At 41.5% G+C, this 25,507-nt stretch overlaps 2 protein-coding genes across 6 annotated transcripts in view; one reads left to right on the top strand and one right to left on the bottom strand.

The window, feature by feature from the left end:
- Positions 1 to 1,260: 1,260 nt before the first annotated feature.
- Positions 1,261 to 25,273, bottom strand: COMT (catechol-O-methyltransferase). 5 transcript variants are annotated; one of them, XM_084217605.1, is made up of 6 exons: positions 19,085 to 19,176; positions 17,671 to 17,723; positions 9,836 to 10,118; positions 7,859 to 8,052; positions 6,474 to 6,605; positions 1,261 to 3,998 (listed from the first exon to the last, which is right to left on the bottom strand). In XM_084217605.1, exons 3-6 carry the CDS (start codon positions 10,116 to 10,118, stop codon positions 3,819 to 3,821), a joined length of 789 nt encoding a protein of 262 aa, XP_084073731.1. In that variant the 5' UTR covers positions 17,671 to 17,723; positions 19,085 to 19,176; the 3' UTR covers positions 1,261 to 3,818. The 5 variants fall into 5 exon arrangements, with proteins under 5 accessions (XP_084073731.1, XP_084073733.1, XP_084073734.1 ...); XM_084217607.1 differs by lacking the exons at positions 17,671 to 17,723; positions 19,085 to 19,176 and adding an exon at positions 25,165 to 25,273; XM_084217608.1 differs by lacking the exons at positions 17,671 to 17,723; positions 19,085 to 19,176 and adding an exon at positions 24,175 to 24,358.
- Positions 24,525 to 25,507, top strand: part of TXNRD2 (thioredoxin reductase 2) — a 31,975-nt gene continuing 30,992 nt past the window's right edge. Inside the window, exon 1 of the mRNA XM_084217603.1 lies at positions 24,525 to 24,616. Within this exon, the coding sequence (XP_084073729.1) occupies positions 24,544 to 24,616 (73 nt within the window). The 5' untranslated portion in view covers positions 24,525 to 24,543. The remainder of the gene's footprint in view (positions 24,617 to 25,507) is intronic.

Below are 25,507 nucleotides of genomic sequence, written 5' to 3'. Positions count from 1 at the left end.
TCACAAGTGCTGTGATAAGATGTGGGCTCCTGGACTTAGCATCCTGCAGTTTGGTGACATCATTCTTCCATTGCAGTGAGAATCTTATTTTCCCTTTGTGGGTGCACTAATATGGCAATGAATATAAGATGCTGTAGGTAAGGTACTGAGCGAAAACAAATATGTTGTTTTGACAACTGACATTTTATAGCTGACAAAATGACTTCATTTCGAGCTTATCACAGGTTGGGCAAACAGCAGTGGTGAGTCCTTCTGTTGGGCAAACAGAAGTGGTGAGCAAATGAAAGGTTAATCTGGTAACAGTGGGCAAGAAATATCACAGCCCTCATCTGTTTCAGGTTTCAGAGTGTCTTGGGGTAATATTCTGTCCTCAAGGGTCTCCTCCCCAGTGTCTTTGAAGCACAGCAGTGGCAGGATCTCGTTCTGGTACAAGCTGATGGGGGTTTTTTTAAAACAGGAAGGTGCTTTATAATGTCATTAACTGAGCTGTGGAGACAGAGGCAAAGACTGAAACTCTGGTACTGTGTTCAACGTGTGTGTGTGCACAGCAATCATAACTGGTTTTTGTAAGGTACCTTCTAACTGATTCCTGATTGACTGCTTTGCCAAGTAGGGACACATCACTGCCCTGCTGATGTCACCTTGGGTGGGAGAGTTGGGATCTCAGTGGTTTCTCTCTTTTTATTGCTCTTGTAGGGGTTTCTGTATGTTCTTTCACTGCTTTTAGTGTTTGACTCATTGCTCAGAATTCTCCAGTGAGCTGCTTTTCACTTCCTCATGCCAGTGGGAGGAGTTAGTGGCTCCTGTTCCCTGCTCTGTACTCAGACAAGTAAATTCTGATGGAAGGATCATTTCCATGGGTGCTGTTATGCAAAAGTCAGTAGTGCTATGTTTGACTACCTCTTAAATCCTCCTTCTTTCTTTTACAATATTTTGAAAGACAGTATCATGTCCTTTTGAGTTAACAAAGAGGCTCTGGCAGAAACCAGACCTCACTCTCATGTACTGCCTGAATCACTAAGACAACCTAGACAGTAACTGTCATCTGAAGAATAGGTGTAAATTACCAGTATTTGGTGAGATCATCCGTTTCTGACATGAGCTGTGAGAATTTGCAGAGATGTGTGTATGTTGCTTTAGGGGAGTTCTTCCCCTTGGGAGCTTTCTATGAGTGGTCCACTCTGATGGGCATTCCTTAAACACGTGCTCCACATGTACCATTCCATACACAGTTTGTGCAAGCATAGGTTGTGTCTTCTAACTGTAACAGGCTGGTGTTGCAGTAACACTCAGTAGGTTTTTAAAATATGTTTGAATTAAAAGACCCACTGTCTGCCTTTTCCTTCTCCCGGAATTCAAAGTGTGACTTTATTTTGAAAAGTGCCTCTTTTCCGTGGGAGATTTCACATTTATGTGTCAGTGACTCCAGATCATATTTGCTCAACTGACCAAAAGCCTTTTTTCTAATTGTCAGTCATGCAAACTCAGTCAGGCTTTTTTCTTTTCATCCCTTGCCACCAATAATTAAGAGCATTTCAAAAATGTAGTGAAGTGGAAAAAATTTTCTTACATATGGGATTCTGCAAATATTCTGATAGTACATACATTGTGTTTATTTTTACAGTTTGCCATGTAGGAGATGCTTTCTAATGAATTAAAATACCTTTTTATACTAAAAGGTGGCTGTTATATTTGCCACATGTACAAATACATTATTCACTACTGCATCTTTTGAAATATCCACTCTACAGGTTCCCACCTTTTCAGATCTTCTTGACAGTCTCTTGAACAGTAATTTTGGCCATTATTCTGATCCTCTCTTGGAAAGTGCAGAAGAGTCTACCTGTTTACTCTTACTCATCCTTCTGAGACTGGTTTGCTCATCAGCCTGTGTGATGTGCCCAGCTGTGACAGGAGTGTCTGTTGAGTTCAAAAGTATTTAGGGCTAAACACAAGCAAGGATTCTTGGAAGTTAAGGCTCTAGATGTACTGACAAATTTTCTGGTCCACCGTATGTACCCAGATTTTCCAGTTTTCCCCACAAACTTGTAAATGTACTGGAAGATTATTTTGCATTGCAGATATTGCAAAAATTGCTTCCAACCACCTGAAGGACTTAGGTCCAATGACTTGGAGTTGAGCTGAATACCAAGAGGATGTGCTGCTGAGCAATGTTACAGAACTAATCACTGACTTACAGGACAAGATGGAGGTGTTAGAACTCAGTGTTGGCTCTACACAGAACAGTACAACACAGTCACCTTAGGCTGCTTCTGCATAATCTAACCCAGTACAGGAAATCTTGGGTCTTTCATAATATGAGAGAGTTACCTTGTCAGGAAAACTCTGGTAGTGTTGCCTTCTCCTGTCCCTGTGAAATGCACACTCTACAAACTGGCTGGGTCACCATGGTTTGCTTGGTCCATTTCTAAACTGACTCTGTCACCTTAGCCCATTCTAGTTTTCTTTTGCTGATCCTCTGCTCTTTACTAGTGTCCTGGAAGTGGATTTTCTGCAGCACACAGGCCAGGGGAGGGACCACTGTGGAAAGATGCAAGGAAGAAACTCTTAAGAGGCTTGAAATAATTCATACTGGGAAAGACAAGAATGGTTGTCCTTGATTTTCACTCTGATTTTCAACTGTTGGATCTTTCTGTGTCTGTTTCACATCTGGAAGCCTCACGTGCAGTACAGAATTCATTGGAAAAAATTAAAAGTCATGCCCCTGCTCTGTTGTTTCTTACTTTTTATTTAGAAACGTGACTGTTGCTGCCTTATGTAATCACAGCAGGACATGCTAGGAAATGCCACTGGATTTCTGAATTGTTCAGGTGAGTTAGAGACTTTGTATTTGGCTTTGAATCTTCTCAGTGATGACCCACACTATTCACATGGTGTAACAGCACTGAGGTTAACCAGGGTGTGCAGGACCCACCTGCTAGAACCCATTCTCTCTGGACTTTATTTCTATACAGCATCTTAAACATGCCCAGCATTTCAGAGTAAGCAGCTTGCCCTGCCCCTAAAAGCACGTACTATGTATGTACAGTATACTGAGGGGAAAACCAGCATTTCATCAAGGTCAAATACTACGTAGTGTTGTATTCTTTTGGAAAGAGTCTGCTCCTTTTGTTACCTGTTACTGTATTTATTTTAATCTCTTTACTACTTAAGTTTTCCCTGCCTCTGCGTGGGCAGATTAATAATTTTATTTGTGTTTTCAGAATTCTGTTTTGTTGTTCTCATCACTGCATGGGTCCGCCTTCTTTCAGTGTGTACTCTTTTCTCTCACATAGAGATGATTAAGTTTTGCAGTAAATCTGCAAAGAAGTATCTGATCTCACAATAGGAGCCTTCACTGCATCAAGAGGCATGCTAGTAATTTAGCAAAAATAGGGCACATGAAATGGTCTTTTCTTGCAACATGGATGTTTTTTCCACTCTTGCTAATGATTAATGAGTTTAGCTTGGGGACACAAGTCTTCAGAAGTTGCAGTGTATTTCTCCACCCTAAATCCAAACTGTCGTTGTTCAAGTTGAGCTCAAAATGACAGACTGTTGTTTGATGATGTGTTGGTCAAGGCAAGGCAATGTGCATCACCTTGGGTTTGCCGAGTTTATGTGGAACAATGGCACAGACCCAACTTACTCCATATTTTGGTTTCTACCTTGCCTAAAAAGATCACTAGTGCTTGTTTAATTACAAATTCCAAAATAAAAAAAATTATAATTAAAAAAACCTGTAAAGCATGGACAAGTGAACCTGTGCAGTTGCATTTACATCATTTGAAACAAAAGTTGATTATTAATGACTCTCTCTATCCCAAAAACACAGCCTTCTCCATGGCATCTTCCACTTGCATGTATTCCAGATGAGATGGGTAGTTAGTGCATTGGAAATGGGGGCTCTTGCGGACATAGTTAAGGAAATCTGGAGCTCCTGGGAAAATTATATTGTCAGCCAGAAGAATTGAGCCCTTCCTCAGCAAGTTGCATTCCTAGAAAGAAGAGAAATGGCTTCATAGTGGCTGTTAAGCAGACATTGGCTTGAATGTAATGTACTTTCATGTTAACCAGGTATACTCGAGTGCCTGCATCCAAAAATCCAAAAACCCATCGTGGTACATGTCTGGAAGGTCAGAGAGACATGGGAGAAGCTGAGTAACTCTCGGATCCTTTGTGGTCATTTGCTACGTTTTCCTGTTTATTAGTACAACATTAGAGATGCTGATTCTGAAATAGCAAATCAAGTAGAAGTGTGTGCTTTGCTCCTCAGCTTGTTTCCAGCTATGTCTACGTGATCAGTAAGGTGGCTTTGTTTTGGCTGTCATGTCTCACATTTTAAAACTTTTTTAATATGGCATTAAACTGCTGTAGTAGCTCTTCAGGTCACCTAAGAGTAGCATGTACTGCTTTGGCCAGAGTCAGTCAGACTCCAGAACTGCTAAAAGAATGAAAGATTTTCTGTGCTTGTTTTCCTTTCATCTTGAGCAGCTTCCTGCCATTTTGTTTGGGATCTGGGCATGAAGCGAGTTTTTTGCACAGTGAAGATCCCTCTGACGAATTTCCACAAGACGTAACTAATTTGCAGTAGTCACTTCAAGTGAAATGTTTATCCTCAGTAAATCTAAAAACCTAATTTTTACTGGTATTTTTTTGTCTAGAAGAAGTTGCTTATCTGGGGTTACCAGCTGTTTTAAAACAAAGTCTGTAGTTAAATCAGCTTGTTGTTATCCTGTGGTTACAGGCAGTAGCTGTAGCCAAAACTTGGGATGTTTTTCGTCACTCCCAGTCTATGAGAGCAGTTCTGTTGATGAGTGTCCTGCAGAAGCCGTTGAGCTTATTGCTCTTGCCTCTGGGGACTGAACACCAAGTCAGCACAGTAGAAGTGATTTTAGAGACGTCAAATACCCTCCAGTCTGTTTCTATTGCACGGCTTACAGAAGCTTAAAAAAGACAACATACTGGATTCTCCACTGGTCATCAGGATTTCAGAAGCTCTTCATGTCTGGCTTTTTTTGTCTGGACCACTTCCAATATATACATATTTCATCTGAATAAATTCATATTCACTATTCATACTGCAATACCTGCTGAGAATACATTTTAGAAAGTTTGTGACATCTGAGAAAATCTGAGGATCTTTTCTTTGTCTTTCTCCTCTTAATTTCATGGGAGTTTTTTTGCAACTTTGTATTACAGTTGCATCAGACTGACTACTACCATGGAACTAAACCGTCTGTTTGTTTTGGCTGTACTGTGAGGCTGAGTTCTGATAAGGATGCACTGTGGAAAGAGCTCAGTCATCCTTACACAGGCAGTTTAAAAGAAAGCATTCTCTAAGTACAAAATAACTGTACAGAGGGAACATTTTCTTCAGCTACTGCTGTGTAAATTCAATACTAGCTGTTCATAACCCCAAACAAATTTCCTTTTCAAACAGCTTTCTGGAGAACAGGGCTTAAAACTAAAAAAACAAGGGAGGTAGGGTCAGAAAATAGTGTTGTAGTCCTCAGGCAGGGGTCAGGAAGTATTTGGCAGGTTCTCAATCTAAGAGGCAGGCTCAAAAAAGTGGATTTATTTGTGAAGAAAATAATTGAAAAATGGCATTTCAATAAAAGCAGGCAGTTGCACAAAATTCTGTCAGCTAGGAGAGCATCTGTATGTGCTGTGTTGATAGGTACAGATGTTGTCAATCTCAATTAACACCTGAAAATAGGTGGCAAAGGACTTCCTATCCAGAAGTCCTTTGCCACCGTCTACTGCTGTTACAGCCAACTTATTTTGTAATACCCACAGTAATGGTCAAGGCAGCTTGGGAAGAAATAAGCATAATTTTTACACATTTGGGGCTGGACATAGAGTTGGACAGAATTTCCCTATGAAGTGCCTGGCTGGAGCAGTCTGCACTCTTCTTAACATTGCTTTGCAGCCAATTAATTAGGTGGAATGTAAGGACTCGAAGACAAGTCATACTCCATGCTACCACAGCCATGCTACCAAAATAGTATTTCATCAAGAGGCTCTGCTGGCACCATAGACCCAGGCAGAAAAGGGGTACTGAGGAAATTCAAGAGGTGGAGCTGGGATATGCAGGTCCCAAGTCTCACCCGCTCCCAGGATCAGAATGGGCTTTGGGTCAAGTGTTCTGGTTGCTGACCATGCATGCACTCCTGGGAGTGTAAGACTCAGGCTGTGCACTCCTCCAGGCAGGATTTCTACTGCACACCTGTATGTTCAGGAAACAGAAGGGTTCAGCAGTACTCACTGAGTCCTGAGCTATGTAGTGTTGGCAGTTGTCCTTAACAAAAGTTTAGAGTCCTGTCCTTCAAATCCTCTTTCCTTGTAAGGCTGCTATTTTGGCTGCCGGTCTTCATTTTACATCAGATGAGGTCCCTCATAAAGAATTGAGGCCTCACAGACATGAAGATATTTACTGCTTTACTTTTAAGACTAGAATAGTGCAAACTGACCTGAAGCAGGATGGTGTCTGGTGTGTATCTATCTTTCCAGTGGTCCAGGAAGACAAAATCCAGAGTATCCACTTCATATTTTTTTTTCAGCTGGGGGATAATTTCCTCTGAAGGGCCTTCTAGGAGTTTTACCTGAAATACAAATCCATGTGATGAAGTGTGAACCATTAAGAAAAATCACATGCTCCCAGCCCATTTTAAATTGTAGCCAGACATCAGGGATCATGTTTAGAGCTCAATACATGTTTAGAGCTCAATATTGTGTCAGTTGAATTATTTGGCAGGGTTAGGTCAAATGTACCTTTTTATTTTTGACAAACCAACTCAGTTAAATTTCAAAATATGAATTTGGGTGTTTTGGATTTTGTTGGTTTTTAAATTAAAAACAGGAAAAGGGACCTGTTGTTTTTGTGGTATAATGTGTGTCTTTACTGGAAACATGGAAATCTCCTGTTGAAAACAGTGATTTTAATTACTTTTTTTTTAGTTACATCTCAGTTGAGTCTTGTAGTCCAAGGGAAGCAAAAAATGCAGAGAACAGGTTAAGTTAGAAAAAAGATGGAGGCTACAGTATGTAAAATTTATATAGCCAGGAGAGGGAAGAGACAGGACAGAGGCTGTTACATCTTCCTCACAGGCTTATTTGAGTAACTACTGTTAAACTGGAAGCAGCTGCTGCACATGGAATTTTTTTAGGCAAGCACCATATACCCTGAGAGGAGGAAGAAAGTGGTAAGGAAATGTCTGTTTTATGACTCATAGCTGATCAGGAGATTAAGTCAAATGGGGAAATTTAGTTTTAGATGTACTGGTACTTAAGGATCTCTTCAAGAAGTTAAGAAACACATTAGAAGATCCCTTGGTGGGACTTATTTCTTCCAGTGTTTCCAACTCCATTGAAGTGAGATGTCTGCTGAATAGACAGGCACTTCTCAGGCATCCCCCAACCTGGGGGTTGATACAGACTGGAAACACCTGCATCTCAACCAGCTATAGAGAGTCAAGACACCTCTGACTGTACAAAACTTAGATATGGGTACTAGCTAGATATGGGTACTAGCTAGATTTGGGTAAATACTTCTCATTTGAAGTCCATTGCACATAATACAACTGATTCCTGTGAGCTTTTGTAACAAATAGGACTATGGTTCAGTTTTTTCTAGTTAGTCTTGACACCAATTTGAACCTTTTAGTTTATATTGAGAAACCCAGTATTCTGGCTTTTGGAATGCAATGTGTGAAGTCCTGCTGTGAGAGGTTAGGCACTGTAACTAAGCATGGAGCTGGTTAAATTTATAAGGCCCATGGCTACAAGAAAAAAAAAACAAAACCAAAAACAAAATCTTACCAGTTTTGCTGTAGTGGTTACAGACAAATGGTATTACCTTATCTTGTACTCCAGCAAACTCAATCATCTGTTTAGCTATAGCAGCAAATTCTGGGTTGAACTCCACAGTGAGCAGACGAGCTCCTGCCTTCAGTAGCCGAGAAATCCTCACTGCTGAGTAGCCACAGTATGTTCCCAGCTCCAGGGCAACTGATGGATTGGCCTCTTCCACTGTCTTGTCCAGAATTTTACCTGATTAAAATGGGAAAAGATTACCTTTTAACAAAATCAAACTGCTTCATATACAGAAGAGCAAGTTAGTGATAAGAAACTTTAAAAAATCCATGTACTCAGTTGCTCAGAACACTCAAAACTTAAGAGCTGATATCAAATTATATACTGTATCCTTTGCAAACTGGCCTGTGATCAAGTTAATAATGGACATTTTAAGTTTCCAAGTGCAAACTTTCAACTAAAAGAAATCTTAGTTTCACAATATACACATTTCTAAATAAGGAATTCCCTGAATTAACTTATATGCCCTGAATATAACTTATGTAATTCCCCGAATCAACTAATAGTTTATAGTGTTAGAAGGGGGAAATGCAGTAATTTTTTCCAAGAATTTACTGCAGAAACTGGCCATATTTGTGAAATATTTAACTCCTGGATTTTGAGTGTTTATGTTTGTTGCTAATGTTACATGCTCTACTCTGATATAAAATTTCTTATTCCAAATACTCATCTTTAAAGGAAAAAAGAAAAGTCTACTTACAAAGCCGCAAAATATTTGGTTTCACTGCATGAATTTGTGGGATGGAAAACATTCGTCAATTATTAACAACAGAAAACATTCCCAAAAAGAAGTGACAGTGACTATATTCAGTCCTTTTGAAGGAAAGGATTTATTTGTGAGAAATTCCCTCTTATTGGTATGGCTAGAAACTAGATAATTAAACTCAAAAAAGTAGTGGAAGGGATTTTATGCTAAGCCATGGTCATTAAGGGATATTTTTCTGGGTACTATTTGCTTTTGAATATGATGATGAGGCATCTTGGGGCCTTGTAGTCACTCTTGAAATCTCAGAGATAAAAGCTTTGATGGCTTTTATCTGAGGAAAGGCTATCAGAGCAAAACTAGAGTGAAATTTTTAAGAATTTAATCATAAATGTTCAAAGTTTTAGAGCTTTAAGTATTCCTACTCAGCCATGACCCACAGTTCTGCTCCCCTAAGCACCCCAGCCAGGTATGCTGAGGAGCTATTTTAAAAACTGTACACATGTCAGAAGAGCATTTTTATCACAATGCTTACAGCTGTTTTTCATTAGCTATGTTAATCCCAGACTAAGCAAATTTCCCCAGAAATTTCCCAGCAAGAGGTGCTTTTGTTTCTAATTCATAAGGGAACACATTAACATTTTGCCACTATAGTTTTTTGAAAAGATTGCTGCTTCCCTGCAGCAATGAAAAAAAGGTTTTGTTTCCATATTTTTCTTTAGGAGACAAGAACAAGATGATTTACTTGCTAAATAGCAACAATGTCTGATATTGTATGACATGGATAGGACTTCCCCCTTCAACAGAAACTTCTAATTTATGCTTGTATATACAAAATTCATATAGTTAAACACAATTTTGGGGTTTTTTTCAATTTGCTATCTTACTGTTAAGGATCTGAAAGTATTTGCCATAATGAATTATGCCTTGTAGGCACCCTATGTAAGAAGTGAGGTATAATGCAGCCCTAGATTTTTCCCGTAAGTTGCCACTCTGTGCTTACACGTTTGCAATGTGCATAACACAGAAACCCAAATCTGGGGCTGTGACATTCTGCATGAGTCACTGGATACCCCTCCTCAAATTATCTGCACAAACAGGCACGACTGTTCACAGAACTACTCTGCTGACCACAAGGCTGTGTGGGTTGGGCTTTTTGCAGCAGCAGATGGAAGTTGCCATGTGAATACAATCAGATGTCCTGTACTGTGCTAGTCTTGAAGGATCTTTTCAGATGCTGACCCTTGCTGCAATTACCTTTCTCATCACCCACGTTCATGGCCCACTCTTTCTGGGAGCAGTATTTATCTATAGTGTCCAGCACACTACAGGGGTCTCCTCGGACTGCATTCTGCAGCACAAAATTTAAAATCCTCTGCTCTTTGCTCTGACTCATGATGAAATTGGTTACTTTCTCCCGGATTATTTCATTCCAGATAAGGGCAGCAGTGGCATTTTTCCTGATGAGCAACACAATGAGCAGCAAAATGAAAAGCAGGATGAAGACAATGGACAAAGGGACTGAAGAGCTCTCCAGCATCTGGAAAAAAAGAGAAAAACAACCCAGGGTTAAGGTGGCACAGGAGGGAACTGTCCTTTTTGTAAATATTGAGCTAAATAACCCACAATCAACCGTACTGAACAGGAACACACAGAATTTAATTATGATTGTGTCTAAAGCAGCTGTAAAAGGCTCTCTGTCACTTGGTAATGGATGGTGCTCTGTGGCACTTCCTTTAGAAGCCAATTTTACAGGCAGTCAACAAGTAGCTTTATTTAATGTTCTGGTCCCTTCCCCCACACAGCTGCTCAGTCCTGGCTCCAAGCATACCACTGCACAAGGAGCTTCCAGCATCAAATCTGTTCAAGCTCCAACAGGAGCTACAACATCCTCCAAAATTTTGCCTAAGTTACCCAAGACCAATGACAAAGGGATTATCTCACTCTGGGAGATAACAACATTCCTACAAATCTCTTACTACTTGTTCTTGCTTCTCTTTTTTGTTTCCCCAAATATTGTTCCAGAAAAATCCTATTTTTTATGGATGGTCTGACCTCCACTATGTAGTGGGATTTGGCATACACACATGGGGAAAATCTATCCACTACTTAATTTTGAATCATCATGCAGAACACATTTTGACTTCAGAAGATGACTGAGTTTCCATGGAGATATGCTCAAGATACAGTACAGCTGATTTTATTCAGTCATTCTCTTATCTTAGTTGCAGAGCAAGTAGGATTTGTTTGGAGCTGTTAAAAGTCTATTTCTTTTGCTTTTAAGCAGTCACCAATGTTAACAGTTACCCTTAATAATTTTCTTGCAAAGTCTGACCTGAGACGTTTCCTTTCAGAGCCTGCCAGCGTCATTAGCACATAATATCTTGCTTCTTGGACCTTCTGAATATTTTTTTCCTAGCTAATATGAGCCTGCTTCATTACTTCAACAGGATCATGAAGGCCTGGATGTCAATTTTTCTTCTTTCCCTCTGTGCAGAAGTAGTTCTACTGATTAGGCCCAATTGTCCTACACCTTTGAGATGGGACTTCAGCTCTTTTTCTACATGAAAATTTTTAACATTATCTGTCCACTAAAAACTTTGATAGGGCTGTGGAAAGATCATTAGTTTAACATTAAATATCTCTCTAGCTTCACTTGACCGGCCTTTACTTGACTCTCATGGCTTACTTGATTGTATGGTTGTTGTTGATGGATTTGTATTACTGACACAGGTGAAACATAATTATTCTGAACTCAAATGAATGGATGGAGCCCAGAAAACACTTCCTAAGCAGATCTCTAACTTTCCTGCCTCTGGACACGTGAAACTGTGACCCTGCAAACCCGTGACTCACTTGGTGGCAGTCCAGCTACAGTCAGGTCCCTGTAGCACTGAAGAGTGCCGGCATTCAGAAGTCCTGCAGACCATGCCAGACGTAATTCTCTGGTTACAATGGATACTTTGGCATTCTCTGAGCAGACCTTGCCACAGGCTGTTGCTTCAGTACTATGAGATCCTGCCAGCATGTTTGGGGCTGCCCTTCAAAGATCAGTCAGACAGCAAGAGTGGATGGGAGCAGCAGGATGAACTAGGTAGGGTATTTGTGGGGGAACAGCTTCCCTCCTTTATTGCTTAGCATTGATATGAGACCAATGCTCATAGGGAGAGACAGCCTCTTTAGGCTAACTCAGCCCTGCTCCCTGTCCTGCAGGAATGCTGAGACTTCTTTTTCAGACTGACTGAATCAAGAACTCAGAGGGATCCACTTTTTTACAGTGTCTCAGATCTTTGCACTTGAATCCCACATGAATGCTACCACACATAAGAGGTACCACATGTAAGAGCAGAGCCCACCTGCCTCCCCAGAGGTTGGTCACAGGTAGAAACAACCTACAGAGAACATGCTGATTTTTCCATTCCTAGATGAGTTCACTTATTTTTAAAGTATCAAGGAATGTTTTTCAACTACTGGAGTTTTTTACTAATAATATTTCTGTATAACACCCCAGCACCTTCATAAACTGGCAGTATGGGTTGTTCTTAGAACTCCTTCAGGAGGCAATTATCCTGAAAACCACTTTCCAGAGAAGGTACCTTCTAAAAGAGAGAAAAGGTCACTTTTGGTTTTCTTTTTTTTTTACACAGTATTTTTCAAAGTTTGTCCCTCTTAATTTCTGGCTTCTTAGGTGTGACAATAAATTTAGTGACAGCAGTAGACTGTAAAGGCAGTCTGCCAAGAGCAAGAGGCATGGTGATGGTCATGCACCCAGAGGGAAAAAAGATCTGTACCAAAATAGGTAATTGCTTTCATATTCTTAGCTGGAAAATATTTGATATGAAAATTAAGTGTGTAATTCAACCAATTTAAAACTACCACTACCTAGGAGACAGTCGTGTTATGACAGCTTTAGAAAATGCAACAGTAATTTTAGCTTTAATGTGGATTCATGAGATTCATTAAGTATGCAATAAAAGTTGTATACAGTCAAGTTTCCCATAACCACTTATTACAAGGCAGCCACTCTTATTATTTAATGCTTATACTCAGGTTCCAAATACACAGGTTAGCACTGCAACCTTTTCTGTGCTTTAGAAACACCATAATAAAGGGAGCCTTCTCTTTGAAAGCTAAAATTTGAAGTGGAAAATAGCAGGCAAATGAAAAATTCAGCAAGGGAATAAACAGAAAACTGGAGGGACAGCATTATGGGAAGGAATGAATAACACGTATCAGTACATCTGGTTTTGAGAAGACAGAGTTTAAAAGAAAACATATTAAAATTTCATGCCCAAACCTGTCAAACTACTGATGAGTCTTTCTAAAGCACTGAGTTATTTTCTTATGCATCTAATCTTACTCATTTTGGCAGGTTTCATAAGACCAAATCATAACTTGATAATGCAGCTCAGCAGTTTTCCCCTGGTGTACACCATAATCAAACAATCAGCATTTGAATGCAAGTACCTCTGTTTCAGTTTACAGAGATTTAAAAAGACATTTTCAAAGAGAGCAGACACAAAATGTGGGAATCTGCTGCCCCAACTTACCTGCCTGTGGAGATGAAACACCTAAGTCATTCCAATGGCTTTAAAAGAAACCATGAAAACTGGCTCAGACTTAGGGATCTGCTATTATGCCAACAGATGTCAAGTTGGGGGATTCAGTATCCCCTTACTATCATATGATCTTCAGTTTTTCTAAAATCATAAAAATACCCATGTGATGGAGCCCAAACAAATACATCCTGTTCTTTATTCTCATGCAGCTGACTCCAGCCATTTCACCAAAGGTTACAATAAGGATCTTTCAGTAATGCTATTTATCAATCCTTCTGGTACATTTTTCCAACCTCTGCTAAAAAATAATTGCTCCTCGAATTCTCTGATGTGAAAAAATAAGGATTAGAAGAATTGGTAACATCAATTCTTAAGGAAAGTCCAAGTAACCAGATTGATCTTTTTCTGTGTTTCACAAAACTGTACTAAGTTTTCATAGCACTGTTGGAGGAAGGTGTATGGAAATGTGATGTAAACTACTAATTGCAACTGCTTCTCTGATTCCAAACCAACACCCCTTTGCTAAAAACTGATGTTTATTGAGAAGGAAAAAAAGCATGTGAAAGTAAGCATCTTTAAATGGTCTAAGTTTTAACAAAAGCATATACCCTAGCGAGATTCACATTCAGGGCATTAAAGAAGTATCAAATCTGTTTAACTATTCTGAAGCTTATATTTCACTACATTATGAGTAATTAACAAGATGTCATTTCCCACAGATGCAAAAATAAGAGATGACAAATATTGAAATACTTGTGAGGTGGAAAACTGCTGGATAGAACATTTTTCTAATCAAGGTGAATCCTACTAAGCCTAATTACAGAGCTTCTCATTACAGTTTTAGCTTGGATAAACTGATATTGCTTTGCTTTATACTGAAAATTAAGTCCTAAACATTATCACAAAAAACCCCACCCCTTTTGTACAAAGACAGCACATCCATTAGCCTGTTATTCTCCAGGGCTGGAATGAGAGTAAACGTTGTGACCCTGAGCCAGGGGACTTAACTGTGAGTCTCATTTTGGCAATGTTTTTCTAATCTGGCCTTGGATGAGCTGTCTTATCTTCTTCTGTGTTGCCACAAGAGTTAGAGTTACTGCTACGTGTGTAAACTTTCAAGGCATTGTAAAGCTGAATAAATCTTTTTCAGAAAAGTCCCTGCTATGAATGTATGGATAACACCTGAGGAAAAGCAAAGTAGTTTTGTCTGCACAGCTAATGCCTATGTGACATTATTATTCCTGAGTTTATGAACAACTGGGAAAATGTGGAGACAAGCAGTGCTTCAAATACTTTCCTAAAGGGCTCTCAGCCAGATGACAATTCAGGCCTTTGAGGAAAGATGGTACATGCAGTCTTGCTATAATTTTTCATGCATTTAATCTAACTGCCAAGTACTGGTTGGTTGTTTAAGAGTTCATTACGAGTCTCCACACATCCAGACAGTACTTCAGCATTCTGGTGCTAAAGGGTTTAGAATCTAATTTTGACTTTATTAACTCACATAACCTGGTGAATGGGGAGCACTTGATAAGTTTATATCATTCAACCTTTTTCAGCTTCTGCTGAAATTATGCCTTTAGACACTGATGCACTGAAGTAAGCAGAGGATTGTGAAAACAATGCAGAAGAGTCAGCACATTTCTACACATATTTTAACAATGTTCTGCACTAGGCCAGAGGAGATCTGTACTGTGCTGGGATTGGAGTTTCTGACTCCTAGTCCTGTGCTGTCTTGAATGAGGCAATCTCTCTTTTGTGGCATTTTGTTTTTCTTGATGTTTTCCCAGAGAAAGAAAGGCAGAGTATTTTGGTCAGAAAGTCTAAACTAACTTCTGCCAAACATATTGTATCCTGTTGCTGTAGGCAACACAATTCAACAGCTTCGTAATTTAGTACATTTAAAGGTCAAAAAAATTCTTTTACCTTCTATTCTTTCATTACTGTTTATGTATTTTCAAGTGAGTGCAACTGTTCTGTGAAGAATAATCATCATATTGCCAAATGTGAATAGCTTGTATTTCAATGGAAACTTAGTCTGGGAGTTTGACATTCAGATTTTCCACTGACATCATGAAAACAATCTGAACAGACTTTACATAATTTTTCACTATTTCTTGCCTGAAATCTAGATTTTCCTCTCAGTTTTTTTCAAATTACTATAATTTAGCTTCACTGCCACGACTATAAAAAATTCTGTATTCTATAAATGCAGAGTTCTGATGATTGTTTTCTGCCCCCATAACCTTTTGTCTTCCTCTTCTTCCCTCTTCTCATATTGAAAGGAAACAAATACAGGTTTCTCCTTACTGAATGAAAGGAAGAGACCAGAAAAGTGCCTATTGCCTACTTGGGAGCCCCATCAAATAAGCTTCAGAAGGGTGTTTAAATCCATTCTCCCCACATAGATTCCAATTAAGATAATTGCTACCCACTTAAAACTCCCTTCCCAGTAGCCATTCTCTAGGTGGTATTCAGTGCTATTACCCAAACAGAAGGTTTATTAAATGGTTGTGTGCCCCATAAAGAAGTGCAGTGTTTAGAATGAACTGGCCACACAGAGAGGCCTCATCTCCATCCAACATGCAGGTCCACAGGAATTTTGTAGCATTCTAATCCAGACTGGCCTAGTGAACACACCGCATGATTAAAGCCGGAGTTTTGGGGGAGAGAATTCTTCAAGGATAAGGAATGCACTTTACCAGGCCTTAAGCAAAGACAGCTTATCAGGAATAAGACCCTTCCAGGTACCCCTAGGAAGTGTTTGTTTCCGATAGTCCTTATTCCTACTGGAGCACTCCAGATGTGTTTGTACTATTTGTACCAGTGTTAAGACCAGTGGTTAGGGTGTACAAATCCTACCTGGGAGGCAATGGACTGACAAAAGTAGAAAGTGCTCTGCCCTGACAGCACACTAGGAGCTGGTCTGGGAAGAGTTTTCTAAGCTGAGATTTTCATGTTCCCCAGGGAGTAGAATCAAGCTGTTATTTAATGACTTTGCCCCAAATGGTGGTAGAGAGAAAGGGCTGAAAGAGGAAAGACTAAACTGGCTAACTGCTCTCAGGTGAGACCTATTTTACAGTCTCTTCCTGATATCACAGGGCTGAATCCTCAGTGTCCCAAATCCCTACTGCATGCTCCTGCCCTGCTTCCAAGGCTACCAGCTAATCTACTGTAAATCTGTCTCTCCCCCAGCACAGCTTTCTGCTGTCCACAGACTGCTCTTCAGGCTGGGGGGAGTGCACAACTGAAACTTGGTAGTGAGGACACCTGCTGAGGGATCTGAAGGATTAGGAAGGAAATCTCTGCTGAAATGATGACTTATTTCTATCAAAATTAACAACTCTAACACACCAGGGAAGGTGGGATTCACCACAGCATAGCAGGTAAACACTGTGTGGGAAGAGGGAGCCTGAGATAGAGCAGGGTAGGGATTGGTTTCAAATCCTGAGTGAAAGCTCTCCCCAGAAAAGTGCCTGGAGTGGGCATAGAGGGTCTCTGTCTAGAAATTGCTTTCTGAGAGAGCTTTAGAATGGCCTCACACATTAAGGTCTGTTTTCAAGGACTGCTGCCAAAATTATGTTTTTTCAAAAAAATCCCAGTCACTTTTAATTCCAGTGATCCTGAAGGAATGCTGAAAGACAACAGAATGAGACTGGCAGATGTAAACAGGGTACCACCAGACTGCTGGGAAATATTGCTAAACTTGGATGGCAAGTAAGTTGCTTGCAGTGTTAATGTGATCAAACTTTTCTCATTAATGCAAACTAAAGCTGTAAATCAGGAAGTTTTTCTTTTGTATTTCAACACTGCAAAGCTGTGCAAATGCATGTGGTTCTGAACCTGAGGGCTTTGTTGGAGAAGCCCATGACTGAATAAGCAGAAGTGCAGAGACAAAGTAAAGGTAGTTTAAGGTTGGTTACAGAGTTCATCAGTATGACGTGGTTGACAGTATTGGTAAATATGAGTTTGTTTGTAAAGGACAGATAGTAAAAAAAAATCCATTATGAGCATCAGAAGGATACTCTACAAGCACCAACAGGGCTGGCAAACAAAAGTACTCGCCTTTTGCCTCTTCTTCAGAGATATTTTGGAGTAGCAGAACTCCCTCTTGAGAATGAAAACCTCCATAAAATACATCTGCAGCACAACACTTATAAAAGCAGCTATTCAGCCAAATGTGACTGAACTGAAGCTTGACTTGCATTCAGCTTTTTCTTCAATATAAATGAATACCAAATTCCAGCATACTTATAGCCATAAATTAAATTTTCAATTTAGTCAGGGTTTTCTCCTCTCACTTTTTTCAGCTGTCAAGATTTACAATACAGTACAAATGCATTACACACAAATATGTCCTACTCTTTCTCTGTGAAAGCTGTTGCTACCCACGGACTGGCTTCCTGACAATGAGTGCCAGTCAGAATGTGGAAAACACCACTTCTTTCACAAGCACCACTGTTTAAAATAGTGACATTATCTAAGATAACACATCATGTCAAGCCTGACAAATAAGAAAATATAAATATGTACCTTTCTTAGTATAGCAGAAGCTGTTCCCTCCGATCTTTTCCTGTGCTGCTCTCCTGTGGATTTTACAGAATAAGAGTCCAAGAGCCTGCAGTATTCAGTCACATTCGATCACATCACAGGAATAGCCTATCAGTTCTGTTACACAGACTCTAAAAGGAGCGGTGTCCTTTTCCCCAACTCCTCCTTTCACAGATTCTGCACTCCTTAAAGGTGCTCGGCGCTCTAATAACCGTAGAGAAAGCTATTCATCTGTCCCCTAACGACGGTGCTCTTGTTACTTAGTTACAGCACAGTGAATGCTGACAAAGTCAGGTGTGAGCCAAATCTGTGCTCAGTATAAATGCAATGTGTTCAATCAAGCAACTTCAGGAATGAATTTGGCCCCAGGGATTTAGTTCTTTTTTCAGCTCAGACGTGGCATGCTAAAGCCAGAGCAGAATTGGTGGGAACAAGACCTAGGCATGTGGGTTAAATATAGAGCGCTCCTGGAGGCAGGCAAGGTATGTATAGCAAATGGCTTAATAGCAACTTCAGGAGGAGCTGCAATCAATACATTATAAATAGCACATTTGAATTTCTGTGGCTTCTAGCTGGAAAAATATTCTGCTATTACAAACAGCTCTAAGATAAAGGAAGAAGCTTATTCTAGGAAACCTTGTTCTCAGCTTGTCTGTCTATACTGTTTCCTTCAAGGTAGGAACAATATAATCCAGCTGCAATTAAATTGCACCATCGAAGAAAATCAGAAGAAAACCAAAAATCCCAAACACATTATGGTAATAGTTCTCTGCTGTATTGTCACTGCAAAACTCAGACCTAGTTGGCAAGTGTTTGAAGCTCAAGACTAGAAACTTTTTAAAGACTTTAAGAATGTGTTTCTACCAAGTGTGGCAGAAACAGGAGCTGAAGTTCTGAGAACTTCAGGCTTTGTCAAGTGATAGAGGAGGTCATTGAAAGAATTAGGGACCACCTGAAAGCATGACAAGTGAAAACCAAATAATTTTAAGCAGGTTAATTAAAAAAAGAATTGTGGCAAAAAATAGGTGGGTGAAGATTGAAATGTTTCTAGTAGCTCTAAACAAAACATAACTAAAGCCCTACAATACAGCACAGTCCCCAATGTCAATACAGAATAACTTTGAACTATCCCTTCCATGTATAACAGAGCTTTAGCTCTGCAAATATTTTCTTATAATCTAGACATCAAGCACAACAAAGAATGAAGTAAGCAATACTGCAGTCCAGCTTCACTGACAGTAATTTCCTGTCTGGTCAAAAGCTGGTTATGTCTGCATGATCCCTGATGCCTCTCACAATTCAAATTAGCAGAGAATTTTTTTTACTGCTGGGCTGTGGAGAAAAGAGTTAAAACAGCAAAACTTACTCTAAGCACTGAGTAAGTATACAGCTTTACCTTGTGTAAGTATAGAGCTGCTCTTTGGAGAAGTCCTTGCAGTTAATTACAGCTAGATGAGGGTGGTGTCAGCCCAACTTCTGCTTAGCAGCATAATTTAGTGCCAAGACTTCCCAGATTGAGCAACATCCCATGACAACACTTCTAAAAGTCTTCTAACTTGGAGCTGAATTATATTCTTCAGGCTCGAAGCATGGGAGGAGCAAACTTGCTTCTGCCTGCCCACAGCTGTTTACTAGTGTGATAAAAGCTACGCCTGCAAGTAACCCTTGCTGTTGTCTACATATTTCATTACATAAGTAAAAATGGTGAATGGCAATAACTGCAAATTAGACAAAGCTAGAGGTTAAGTTGGTTAAGACACCCAAACTGTGTGATAATGTCCATAAATTGCTTCCAAGTTAACAGAAAGTTGAAATCTTGTAATATGTTATGGAGGTTTTTCTTCCCCAAGGGAAGTTTCTTTGGCAGCCTGATAGACATTGGTTCATGCCTCTTTAATTTGCCTGTTAGCCCAACACATGGCTATAAGTATGGATATTTTTGCAAGTTTTTTTACTAATGCTACAATGCTACAAACTCCACTGTGCATAACTTTATATACTATCTATATGACATCCTTGTCTAGACAGTAAAAATCTGCCCTGATATTAATACGTATTATTATTATCTGCCCTGATATTAATGCAGAGTGCTACAATTGTATTGGTGTAATACAATTTTTATGTAGGGCCAAGATCTTAAAAGACTTCAGAATATCAGGCACTGGATTCACAGGGCACATCTATGGGAAGGTGTAGAGCCAGGATACATTAGCCTGGGAGCAAAATCACATGAATGGCAGCAGCTCAGGATAACTGGCTGGTTCAGGCTGACTCACCCTGACAGTCGCCACTTGAGCTCTGATCTGGCTGCACAAACTTGAGCAGACTTGCTCATGGACAGAGCTCCCAGCTGCAGTCACATGATGCAGCGTGGCAGGGCCATTCCCACTTGCTGTGCATAGCACGGAGCCAGAGCTTTTCCCCCTAAATCCATGCCTGGCATAACAACAAATGGCTTTCCCTTCTTCTAATAATCCTGGACAAAGACTGGTTTTTAAAAGCCGAAACAAAGGGAGACGGGAGAGCTAGCACATTATCATAAACCCCACAGATCATGTGAAACACTGAGTGGAAGAAAATTCTTTTGAGCTTGCATTTTCAGAATAGCAGGAGGGATTTTCTTTTATGAGAATTTGCTGTTTTCCACAGTCAAATTAGTCTGTCTTGCTGAGAAACACGCAAAAGAGGAATTTTGAAGAAAGGAAGCACCACTCATGTCTGAGTCAGGAAACTGCCTGGCGTTATCTAAAACAGGAAACAGCTAAAAGAGAAGAAAGGTGGCCAGCAAAGTCGTACTCTAAATTTGAACAGATAATACAAGCAATTAGACTATTTTGTGTTTACAGTGCCTCTTAAGACGTTATCAAGAAGGCTGAACAAACCCTTCAGCTTTCAAAGACTTTATAACTTGTCACAAAAACTCTGAAGCAGTTAAGTCTACCACATTTCTCTCTCTTCTACCCTCACGTTTTTTGGCAATATGTGCTGAAGCATTTGAATGAAGCCAAGAACTTGTGTTACTTAAAGCTTCATCTGTTTCTGCTATTTTTTTCCCTTACTTGCAATCAATTACTTGTTCAGGACAAACTATGAACAGAAGAGCTATGTTAAGGAATGAACAAACAAATAAAAAGGCATAGATTAAATTCTGAACTAGTCCTACTCTGAGAGAAATTTTTGAACATAATTCTTGAATAATTTTTAAAAGAGAGAGATGGTAAGAAACCAAAATGTCCTACCTCATGTGGAGACAGCTTAGTTCAACCAGTGATCCAGCAGAGTTCACTGACACTTCTGTAAATTATTCATTAGGTCACGCCACAAAATGCAACCTCTGAGAGAATCGATTTCCCACCCCACCCACTAAAAAGGACACAAAGTGATGACTTCCAAAGACAGTATCTACCTGACACCTCTCTTCTTGTCCCCACCCTCCCTGGCTGCTGATCTGGGAATGTAAGACATGAAGGAAACTATGCCAGAAAAACAGGAAAGACAAGAAGATGTGCTTGAAAAGTCAAAATTTTTAAAAGGTTTGGTAGAAAAAGTATTTGGTCCTGATCATCTTCATGAGGGAGAATTTAAGTAAGCCTCTGACGAATGTAATAAAATGTATTTCCTACGAAGGAAACAACATACAGAATTGCAAGCTGTCTTCACAATAAATTCAAAAGGAGAAAGTTTGCCTGCTAACAGAATCAATTCATGACTTACAAAGAACCTTTTTTTGTTGAATGGATTTGTGTACATTTCCGATACAGGGTGTCTCCTTTACCCTTTTAATACCACACTCTTTAAAGTATATTGAATAAACATTTCCGCCTGGAAATAAACCAAACCACAACTAGTGTATAAGTTCATTTATGACTTCAAATATGACAAGCTACAACTAACAAAACTCAGTGGAAATATGATGCTAAGTCTGATAACTATCTTGGAAGACGTTTTTTTCATCTCAGTTTCAGAACTATATGCTTTCACTGCAGAAACATGAGGCTTTATCTAAATGATTCCTGATAATAGAATGTATTTGCTGCTAAAGGACTTAATACTTGTTTTCTTAAAATAAATTAAGATATATTATATGTATATAAATATATATACATATAAAAATGTGTATCACTAATTATCTAATCAGCATAACGCTAACCACAAAGTAATTAAATTAAGAGTAGAAAGCCATATGAGCTGAGCCACAGATACAGTAGAAACCACATTTGATAACCATTATCTGTCTCCTCTCCCTCAAAAAGAGTTTTGAAGTGCAGCACAGACACACCTAGTCAGTGCTGACAGAAGGAAATACCAGGGGCTGCTGCTCTTACAGATACTGTCACCATCAGCACAACCCACTCCTTGTTGCTGCTATCTATCACTCTTGAGGATCAAGCCTGTAAGAATGAGCAAGAACAAGTGGAATGGCACAGCACAGATTTTGGACTTTCTTCTGAAGCTGGCAGTCCTGATGGGAAAGCCTGTGGAACTGCACTGTGCTTTATCCTGAGCTGTGGGATACAGCCACAGGGCTGGGCACACCCCAGCATGGCATGGTCACACAGTGGCACAGCACCTACTTTCTAATCTGAATGTCCCTTAGCATTTTAAGGTCATTTCCTCTCATCCTTTCACTTGAGACACAGCAGAAGAAACCAACACCACCTTCCTTTCATTTGATTCAATTTAGTTTCACTTTTCTTTGCCACATTTAAGGCCTTTCCTTATTAGCAGAACACCATAATGCTGCAGGGATATCTCACATAAATTTGTTTTGTGTTTGGGGAGAGTTAATTCTACCCTTGATCCTACATGTCCGAACTAAATCAGTGTGAAGAGCATATGCTCAACGCTGCCTGATTAAACTCAGAACAGTGGCTAACATGCAAAGCTGAAACAACTTTGCATGCATGCACCTTGGAAAGCATAAAAAATTATATCTGAATATGCTCGAGGTTTCTTTCATTCAAAGGTCTCTCAGTATGCTCTAGACATTTCTTTCTACTGTTGCTGCAGTGGGTAGCAGTGTTTCTAGCGACAATAGGGGGTTTGCCTTTGGTTTTTCTTGTATTTTGGCGGGGAGGTTTAATAGCAATGATGCTGGGAAAAAGTCATCAATCCACTTACTAAAGTGATAATAATTCCTGTTTTTTAAAATGTATTTTCAAATATTAACGGGGTGAACAAAAAAAATGAGACTACACTGGAGGTGAAGTGAATTCTATAAAACTTTCTTTAGAGTATTGTAATTTCCTGCCATTTCTCTTCAGCTGTGGACCAGAGGATCCGTGTTTTCTGAAACAAAATGGTTGGATGCTGCCCCCTTGTGAGCGGGGCCTCTGCTCCAAAGCCTCAACCAGGACTGCCTAAGACCTTTTTTTTTTCCTGTAGAAAAAGCATCTGATTCTCTCGTCCCAAACTCTGCTTTTGGCTGTGGCAGCACTTAACACATATGACCCACTACCTACGGCAGCAGGCAGGGCGAGTACTAAGCTTCAGTGAAAGCCAAGCCAGCACCTCTGAATGAGGAAAATTCATTCTCTTGATTTGTTTTGATCAATGCCAGCTTTGAGGCCTATTACCTCAGTCTGTCAGAACACATCATTAACATTATGATGGCATTATTAACTCTCACAGCTCCCATTTGGGATAGGTCAGCAGCATTGCCCTGGTTTAATCAACAGCAGGCACGTGGCACAGGGATAGGGATGCTGCTGGAGGCTGAGGCACTGGAGGCACTCTGAGAGGCTGTCCTGAGCAGCTATCTGTCCCACCACAGCCCAGCCATGTGTGCAAGCTGTTGGTGCAGACTGGGGTCAGTGACCCCACACCGCTTGGGCCCCACTCCAGCAGAGGAACCCCTTGCTCCAGACCTGAGTCCTGCTCACAATCCTGAATGTATCATAGAGTAACCCGGAGCAACACTGAGTGTAGCCTCTAACACCTCATAGAAGGTGCATTGTTCAAACCTCCTCAGAGGTTTCTATCAGCCAGTGACCTGCACCTGAGGAGGGGATGTGGCAGCTCACCACATCTGCTACAGAGGAATGGCTGGTTCAGAGGGGGAAGGACAGGTCTTGGACATCAGTGAAGGTTTTGGGCCATCATCATGATCCTTTTCTTTCCCAAAAGGCCTTCCCCAAGCCCTTTCTACAGCAGGATCTAGGGGGAAGCCAGTCAGGCAAACTGTGGGATTTTTTTTTTCCTTCCAAATGTCTGACTTTAACACAAATTTTAACTGATTTTAATTGAGGAGCCTAGAACTGGAATGCTACATCCAGTTCTGGGCTCTTCAGCATAAAAAGACAAGGGGCTATTAAAGAGGGTCCAGCAGAGGCCATAAAGATGATGAGAGGGCTGGAGCACCTCTTATGAGGAGAAACTGTGGGAGCTGGACCTATTTAGTTTGAAGAGAAGACTGAAAGGGAAACTCATTAATGATACGACAGGATGAGAAGCAATGGCCATAAACTAAAACACACGAGGTTTTACCTCAACATGAAGAACAACTTTATGTTGGCGGTAGCAGAGCACTGGAACAGCCGCCTAGCGAGGTGCTGTCTTCCTCTCTGGAGACATTCCAAAGCACCATTCCACCTGCTCCAGGTGGCCGTGAATTGTACGGGGGTTTGGACTAGTCGGTCTCCAGAGGTCCCTTCCAACCCTAACGATTCCGTGCCGGTGGGTGTGATTCGCCAGAGCTGGTGCCCGCCTCCCCCAGCCCCGTGAGGGCTCCGGGCCGAGCGCTCCCCTCAGGCGGCTCCCGCGCGCGAGCCCCACGGGGTCCCGCCGCCCTCCGCTCAGGCGCTGCGCGGCCAGCCCGCGGGGTCCTGGCGGGCGCGGGGCCCTGTGCCGTACAGCATGGCGGCGCTGTGGCGGCGGGCGCGTCCCCCGGCAGTGTCGGGGCTGTGCCGTACGCTCCGAGCGCTCTCAGGTACGCGGTACCCGCGGGGCTCGGGCCCGGCAGCGGCCGCGAATCCGCCGCTCCCCGCGGGAAGCGGATGCCCGCGCTCTCCGACGCCCAAAGCGCCCGGGGAAGGTCCCCCAAGCCTTTCCCACCATCCGTAGATCACAGACTCGAGCGGCTGCTGTGGCTACCGGGCCGGCTCTCCGCTCTACTCTGAGGCGGGGCGGGCGGCGGCCGCCTCCATCCGTGAGGGCTCTGGCAGCCACGGCTGCGCCCGGTGCTCCTGCGGAGCCCGTCCCTCGGCCCCTGGGCGCTGAGGGACCCCCGGGTTCAGAAGACGGTGCAGCGGGGTGGGGGCTCCGCAGTGGGGCTGGGGCTGCCCCAGAGGCAGCCAAACCTTTCCCGCGGAATCAGCGCCGAAGGTTAGCGGCCCTCCCTGCCCGCTCGGCAATCCCAGGGCAAGCTTCCCCCCCGCCCGGGCTCGGATGCTGCGTGGGCCCGGTGCCCGCCCTGCCCGTGACGGCTCCGAAAGCAGCAGCGGCCCTGTGCCCTCACGAGAAGGAGTCATCGCTCACCTGCGGCTGCTCCCGCCGCCTCCACCGAGCGGGAGCCGGGGCTGCTTTGCTCCGAGGCCGGTCTCTGCAGTGCCTGGGGTGGCAGCTGGGGCCCGCTTCCCTCTGACCGCGTCCCACGCCCCGGCGAGGCACACACGGCATAAAAAGCTTTGAGTCCAGTAAGGTGACCCCGCGGAAAAATAGCTGCGTGGAACTCGCTGCTGTAATTCCGAGACAGAGACCTGTACCGGATCTCAGTTGCATTAATTATGAGCCTCTTGGGACGTTGTGTAAAGATTTAATCTATTTTCTCACTTTGTTTGAAGCGCTTAATTTTCTGTGTTTCGTTCAGAAAACCAGAGTA

The sequence above is a fragment of the Fringilla coelebs genome, assembly GCF_963513975.1.
Source record: "Fringilla coelebs genome assembly, chromosome: 17".
Taxonomy (NCBI): Eukaryota; Metazoa; Chordata; class Aves; order Passeriformes; family Fringillidae; genus Fringilla; species Fringilla coelebs.
Note: the sequence above shows the minus strand (reverse complement) of the source record. Positions and strands in the feature narration are given on the sequence as shown.

Excerpts from the sequence above, each read along its gene's own strand:
- COMT (XM_084217607.1), bottom strand. The coding sequence starts at position 10,118 with ATGCTGGAGAGCTCTTCAGTCCCTTTGTCCATTGTCTTCATCCTGCTT. Across the intron at positions 6,606-7,858 it reads TTGCTGGAGTACAAGATAAG|GTAAAACTCCTAGAAGGCCC; the intron begins GTAATACCATTT and ends TTTGTATTTCAG. Across the intron at positions 3,999-6,473 it reads CAGACACCATCCTGCTTCAG|GAATGCAACTTGCTGAGGAA; the intron begins GTCAGTTTGCAC and ends TCTTCTTTCTAG.